Source organism: Sinocyclocheilus anshuiensis, unplaced genomic scaffold, assembly GCF_001515605.1.
Source record: "Sinocyclocheilus anshuiensis isolate Anshui unplaced genomic scaffold, SAMN03320099.WGS_v1.1 scaffold53, whole genome shotgun sequence".
In the NCBI taxonomy this organism is placed as follows: domain Eukaryota; kingdom Metazoa; phylum Chordata; class Actinopteri; order Cypriniformes; family Cyprinidae; genus Sinocyclocheilus; species Sinocyclocheilus anshuiensis.
In genome coordinates this window covers 172,812-180,384 of record NW_015537934.1, presented here as the reverse complement: position 1 = coordinate 180,384, position 7,573 = coordinate 172,812, and the positions used below count along the sequence as shown (strand labels likewise).

General features: G+C 42.7%; 1 protein-coding gene across 17 annotated transcripts in view; it reads left to right on the top strand.

Annotated features, from left to right (window-relative positions):
• Positions 1–1,704: 1,704 nt before the first annotated feature.
• Positions 1,705–7,573, top strand: part of LOC107658398 (WAP four-disulfide core domain protein 5-like) — a 56,352-nt gene continuing 50,483 nt past the window's right edge. For 2 of the 17 annotated variants that reach the window (XM_016446991.1, XM_016446968.1), the window contains exons 1-4: positions 1,707–1,940; positions 3,318–3,455; positions 3,715–3,897; positions 4,067–4,205. In XM_016446991.1, the coding sequence (XP_016302477.1) occupies positions 1,847–1,940; positions 3,318–3,455; positions 3,715–3,897; positions 4,067–4,205 (554 nt within the window). In that variant the 5' untranslated portion in view covers positions 1,707–1,846. Of the gene's footprint in view, positions 1,941–3,317; positions 3,456–3,714; positions 4,225–7,573 lie in introns of those variants that run through there. The other 15 variants (XM_016447038.1, XM_016446985.1, XM_016447033.1 and 12 more) reach the window with 13 other exon arrangements.

The following is a 7,573-nucleotide window of genomic DNA, read 5'->3' as shown; positions in this document are numbered from 1 at the left end:
GAGTACATCAAAACTATTATCTGTGATCATTTCATTTACAATAACTGCTTTGGGTGAGAGTGATCTAATGTTTAGGAGCCCAAACTTTAAAAATTGTTTTTGTTCATTTATTTTACATTTTTCTGGTTTAATCATGATCAGATTTTTTGTAGATCCTGCATTAAATTTATATTTTGACCTCACTATTCGGGGAACAGACACAGTCTTTATAGATTGGACAGCGCAAGTACTTCTATCATTTAAGCGGGTAAAAGTCATTATGGCAGTTATTTGAGATTTGACTTACTAGTCATATGTAGCGTAGCGTCCTGGAGATGTTGTCCGACAGGAGTTCCGCTCCGACTCAGTTCCGCTCCGGTGCAGGCCATCAGCACGAAAAAGCCTAGGACGCTCACAGAAAAGATTCCAATTATTAACAAAGAGCAGTTTCTGTTCTTTACACCATCACAATAACCATTCATCCATTCAAGCAAAAAGTCTTCTGAACCTTTCGTGTCCTCGCGGGTATCTGCACAGAAACATCGAGAACACGAGCACCAGGGAAACTGTGGGTGTGCACTTTACCTTCAGCTATCGTAGTACGGATGTGCCGGATGATGGAGTCTCCGACGATCACAGCGTGGAGTGGAGCGAAGCGGTTCCGGGTGGAGATCTCGAAGACTGGAGGGGGAGAGGTCGTCGCCCGGGGCCTGGCTCGCGTCTTCTGCTGCGGGTGCACCCAGGGTCCGTGGTGCATCGGCGCCAGATGCAGAATGCAGCTCGAACGTGTCCTCACCTGCACTCAAAGGTAGACACACATCCACCATTAAAGCAAGTAACAGTGAATAGTGTATTAGTAATGTAAGCGAGATTAGCGGCAACCACGCTGGCGATGCTAGCTCAATGGATCACCAGCTTCCTGACAGATAGGCAACAGCTAGTGACAATTGGTAAATTCACATCCAACAGCCGCACCACCAGCACTGGAGCCCCTCAGGGTTGCGTCCTCTCCACACTGCTCTTCTCCCTCTACACCAACGACTGCACCTCTAAAGACCCCTCTGTCAAGCTCCTGAAGTTTTGCAGATGACACTACAGTCATCGGCCTCATCCAGGGCGGTAACGAGCCTGCTTACAGACAAGAGGTTGAGCAGCTGGTTGTCTGGTGCAGTCACAACAACCTGGAGCTCAACACGCTCAAAACTGTGGAGATGATCGTGGACTTCAGGAGGAGCCCCCCTGCACTCCCCCCACTCACCATCATGAACAGCACTGTGGCTGCAGAGGAGTCATTCAAATTTATTATTTTTTGTGGTTTATTTATATTTATGCATGTGTATTTTATTCACATCTTGTTTTATTATCTGTGTGTTGTTGTCTCTGTGTACTGGAAGCTTGTGACACTAAAACAAATTCCTTGTATGTGCAATTCATTGGCAATAAAGCTCTTTCTGACTTCTTAAGGGGTGGAGCTAAGATGTGAGGAAAGGAAGCAAGGATGCACAAATAAGCATTGAAAAGCACCCAGTGTCGCCATAGAAACGCACAATACTCTCGTAATTAGGCTTCCTTAATTATTATGACATGGCGTGAACGCAGCATTCAGCTCATCTAACCCCAATCAAACACACCTGAACAAGCTAATCAAGGTCTTCCAGATTACTAGAAAACTACAGACAGGTGAGTTTGATCGGGGTTGGAGTTGACCTGATCTCCTTGGATCTTTAAAACCCCATTTTACAGAGGTTTATGTTGTAGCAACAAGGTTATTCGTTTTAGTTTTGTGTGTGTCGCTGTCTGCTGCACCTGACGCACCAATTCAGTGCATTTTCCAGCAGAGATCATTGTGAGATTGCAGATCGGGAGGATGACAGCTCGAGTGTATTGCTCGTTGATTGCTGTTTTGTTGTGTCTGTCTGGATCCTTGAGCATTACAGATGCTACTCCAGGAAAGACCACAGGTGAGAATATATGTTAACTTCATTACACAGCCTGAAGAAATGCAGAAATGAGTGATTCTCATAGTTTAGGGTTGAGTAGTAGGTTTTAACTTTTGATTGAAGTGGATAAATATGTAAAATTTATACTAAAGTTTGAGACATGTGTTGTAAAACCTGTGATTTCCAAATGCTGAAACCGCACTCCCTGGCCTCCCCTAATGATCCTCTTGAACACTAGAGGTCCTCCCAAAAAAAAAAAGCAACACATTGAATTCAATGAGTCTCAAAGGTGACACATTATGCCCCTTTTTACAATATGTAATAAGTCTCTGGTGTCCCCAGAATGTGTGTGATGTTTCAGCTCAAAATACTCCACAGATCATTTATTATATAATTTTGAGTGGAAGCAGAAACGGGCTGTTTTTCAGGCCGGTGTCTTTAAATGCAAATGAGCTGCTGCTCCCCGCCGCTTTTTCCAGAATAGAGCTGCACCTTTACAGCTCGTATCTGCTAAAAACATCTGTTTTGGTTCTGATTGTTTATCACACTGAAATCTTGCGTTTTAAACCATATGAGTTTGAGTGCACGCATCCGAAGCGCACGCACAGAAAGCAGTTGTCACAGCATGTGAGTACTAAGCTTACCTTAAAAACACGCGTTACAAAAACAGTGGGTTATGTCTGTGAAGGTAAACCGCTGGGAAATCACTTGTTTATTTTAGATCTGTGTGGCAGCAGCAATATACAGTAAATAAATCAAATGCACTGCTCTGTCTCCTCTGAGGCTGGGACTCTAAACAGTGTTCTGTGCCGCCAAAGACAGAACAGTTGGCATGTTTTGCTGAAACTTTCGCCATGGCATTGGAGCTGGTAAATGTTGGTGCTTGCGAAAACACCATAACGGCGCCGTGGGTGGAAACGTACAGATTAAGGGGTGGTGATATTATGAGATCCCTTTGCCACGTCACCAAGGGAGCAAAATCAGACGTACTCGTTTTCTCAGATGCTTGCAGAAAAAGGCTTCCCAAAATTAAGTTCCTGGGTTAATCTTTTTCACGTTTCCTTGGTTTGTAGATGCACCAGGGACCGTTAGTTAGTTAGTTAGCAGACGCTTTTATCCAAAGCAACTTACAAATGAGGACAATAAAAGCAGTCAAAACTAACAAAAGAGCAACAATATATAAGTGCAAATGACAAGTCTCGGTTAGCCTAACAGTACACGTAGCAAGGTATGTTTTTTATTTATATATATATATATATAACACACTATAGCACTTAAAACCTGGAAAAGTCGGATTTTTCATGATGTCACCTTTTAAAAAGGGATTGCAATTATTAAACTTTAATTTAAGTGAATGAAGATGTTCAGCATTCAGTGACGCTTTCGGTCTTGTGTCAGCAACGCCTGGAGAGTGTCCACCCCAATCATCTGGAATAAAATCGTGTACCACGTCCTGTAACAGTGACTCTAACTGTCCCAACAATGAGAAGTGCTGCAGCAATGGATGTGGACGTTACTGTACGGCTCCATATAAAGGTGTTTGTTATATTGTTTGGGTCGTTGTTGTTTTTATTATTTTCATTTTGCCTTTGTTCTAGTCGAAAGTAGGTTTGAATTAATCCTTTAGGACAGTTTTAAACCCAGGATGGCTTTACAAAAATAGAGGAATAATACTTGGAATATAATTCACTCTGTAGGTAAAACTTGCTATTTCTGCTTTGAGTGTTTCGTGCTGTATATTGAAGTGGTTATACAGTCATGCACGGACTAAAACTGTCTATCTGTGTCCATGCAGTGAAGCCGGGTCACTGTCCCAAACCGAAGAAGATTCAAGCATGTGCTGAAAGCTGTTTCCATGATGGCCAGTGTCCTGCCACACAGAAATGTTGCCCAACCACCTGTGGCCATGCATGCAGTGAACCACATGGTCAGGGAAGAGGTCAAGGAAATGGTCGGGGAAGTGGTCCAGGGCGGGGAAGTGGTCCAGGGCAGGGAAGTGGGCAGGGAAATGGTCGGGGAAGTGGTCCAGGGCGGGGAAGTGGTCCAGGGCAGGGAAATGGTCGGGGAAGTGGTTGGCAAAGTGGTCCTGGTTGGGGAAGTGGTTGGGGAAGTAGTCAGGGAAATGGTAGGGGAAGTGGTAGGGGAAGTGGTCAAGGAAGTGGTTGGGAAAGTGGTCCTGGTTGGGGAAGTGGTTGGGGAAGTAGTCAGGGAAATGGTAGGGGAAGTGGTAGGGGAAGTGGTCAAGGAAGTGGTTGGGAAAGTGGTCCTGGTTGGGGAAGTGGTTGGGGAAGTAGTCATTGAAATGGTCATGGGCATTTTGCGTAACACTTACTGGAGATCTTTTCAATTCAGTGCTTTATTCATATGGCATGTGTTCCATGTTTGCTCAAACAGTCTAGAAAGATTTTCCTTTCAAACCCCACCCCCCCAAATAAAAAAATAATTGCTTAAGTTGATTGAGAGGTGTTTTGTTGCATACCAATTCAGTGCAATTTCCAGCAGAGGTCATTGTGAGATCGCAGATCGGGAGGATGACTGCTCGAGTGTATTGCTCGTTGAGGTGGCTGTTTTCACACAGCTGCTTTCTGGCGTTAGTGCCTTTGTGGAAATTCTTCTCCCTGAGACCCAAACACCCCTGGACCGCCATAATTTAGGAACGTATTGGTACATTTTTACACAAAATACCACATTATGTCATGGGGACTTGATGCTAGTAATGACCCTAAAATCCGTTAATTCTTGCACTTATGCTGCAGCTGTTTTCTGCACCTTTTGCAAACTCTGTGCTTTTCTGTCTTCTCATGGAGGTTCTTCAGATGGTCAGGAGTGACCGATGCATCTGCCTAATGGGCTGCAGTCAGTTTCTCCTCTGTACACGTCATCCATTTTTAAGAAGTACAATTTTAAAGTTGTACTTTTTGAACTTTTTACTAGTAAGCCTATACCGTATAGTGTTTCAGGAGTGACAAACACAAGTGTAAACTAAGATGTGGGGGGGGCGCAAATAAAGAGCTGTGCATTAAATGATTTGGACTAAATTCAGAGTAACAAAACTACTGCAGCAGCAAGTTAGTTAACGTGCTACACGTTAGGAAAAGTCTGTAAAATAGCACAATGTACTGTTAATTTGAAGGAATTTTCTGTATTGATTTGCATTGTATTTTGTGTTTTAACTTAACGGATAAGGTCCTGGCAGAAAATGACCAGTATTTTTCAAATTTTCTACATATTTTTAACTGATCAACAAGTGCAGGTACAAACATCAAGCGTAGCGTTAGTTCTGGCAGGTCACGTTAGTCAAGCTCGCATCAGCTGACTCTCAGCTGATCCCCATCTACCTATGGGAATACGACACCTATCTAAGCATTCATATATAAGGTCCCTCAGTATTATCAGCAGTTTTCGCATTGCTCAATAGCTAATGACCCTCCTCCATCCCCAACTCCTCCTCTGTCAGTCAGGATTCAGCCTTCTGATTCTCCTTGAATCAGACTAATTCGAAAATGTGTACATAAAATGATTGAACTTAACAATATCTGCAAATACATTTATGTTAGTTCTGTTCTGTTTACCCTGGGGGATTATTGCTGTTCTTGCCCAGAACGGAACCATACCGCCAATCCAAACTGTATGCTAATTGTCAATCATCTTTGACGATAGTGGTCCTGACAGAAATAAGGTGTTATCATAAATGAACAATGATTATTGAACAATTGCAACTAAAAACTCAATTCACGTGATGTGTACTGCTAGATACCTTTGATTTCCTCTTTTTGTGTGATTTCAAAGGAAAATGTGCCTTTTTATCATTTGAGTCACAGTTAAAAGTTGCTAAAAGTTTCCAAATAAATTTTAAAAGTAAATTTGTTGCTAGGTACTTTTTGAAGAAAAAGTTGCTAAATCTAGCAACAAAATTGCTAAGTTGGCAACACTGGATTGGTTAGTTAATAATTATATGGTTTCATTGAGTAACACTGTTAAAATACATTGTTGGGGACTGCCCCACGGTTCTTTAATGGTGTTAACCACTTCAGTACTCTGATCAGGGAGTCGGAGTCATCAAATTTCTTTCCACCATTTATTTATGTGCAGGGTTTCACCATATATGCATTGAAGGTAGTTTCTGCAATGAACAATAAGTAGAAGTAAATAATTAAATTTCTAACAAATATTTGCATACTGTTCCTGTAAAATAGCACATTTCAAATGAAACAATATCAACAATTTTCTCTTAACGTGTAATTAGTGAACTAATAATTACTGGATGTAAACAGGATGTAAAGGAGCATATAAACAACTTAAGATACATTATACGACATCCTCATTACGATATGAAAGTATAACAAATGTAGAATATATTGTACGGAATCAGAAACATAATTAAACGAGATATTACAAACATTAGCAAGATAAGCAGCAATGCTAGCGGCACTTCCTTGCGTTTCATGTGATGAATTAATGATCATAAGGATCGCGAACCACCAAACATCACAGGCTTAATGTAGAAACAGATTTCAGCAGTATAAACATCCAGTATTACAAACATAACATCATGGAATAAACTTACGTCGTCAGACTTTCTTTAGGAGTCTTTGGTTTCGTCCTCAAAGGCTGGCAATGTAATGAGGCGAGCTACTGGCCTGGTATACACTTTGCCTTGAACACTGATGTCTGCTGTTCTCACACATCCATCATTGCTGACCACAGTCTTGGTAACTTTGCCAATGGGCCACTGAGCCCTTGGAAGTTGTGGATTGATTATCAAAACCACTGCTCCTACTGTCAGAGAGTCTGATGGCTTGTGCCACTTCTGGCGTGTCTGTAGTGTGGGCAAGTAATTCCTTGTAAATTGAGTCCAAAACTGGTCCACACGATTTTGACAATGGCACCATCTGCACCGCCCCATTTCTCCTGAAGCATACGCCACCTGCAGAAGTGATGCATCCCACCGCCCCATGAGGAGAATGTTTGGTGTAATGGCGTCTAGATCTGCAACGTCTGTGGAGACGTATCCAAGGGGTTTAGAATTTAAAATGCCCTCTACCTCTACTAATACTGTAGACAGGACATCTTCTGAGACAGACTGACCTCCAACTGCCACCTGTAGAGCAGCTTTGATGGAGCGGACCTCTCGCTCCCAAACACCACCAAAATGAGGAGCATTAGGCGGATTGAACTTGAAGAAGATCTGATAATCGGCTAGCTGCTCTTTTAATTGGGATTCCATAGCAGTAAAGGCTTCACGCAGTTCTCGATCAACACCATGAAAGTTTGTGCCACAGTCTGACCTGATCTCCTTTGGTCTGCCACGTCTGGCTATGAATCTTCGAAGAGCCAGCAGGAAGGCATCCACATCCAAGGAGTTGAGAAGCTCTATGTGAACAGCTCTTGTGGTGAGGCATTTTAAAATGACGCCCCAACGTTTCTCAACCCTTCTGCCTATTTTAACATGATAAGGGCCGAAGCAGTCTACTCCAGTAGAGTAGAACGGTGGACAAAGAAGTCTGAGCCACTCTGGTGGCAGGTCTGCCATTTGTGGTACCTTAGGCCAAGCTCTCCACCGTTGACAGGATGAACAATTGAGCTGGTGGTGTCTAATAGCTTGCCGACCCCTCAAGATCCAGTATTGTCTCCGTAGTTCTGCATACACTCTT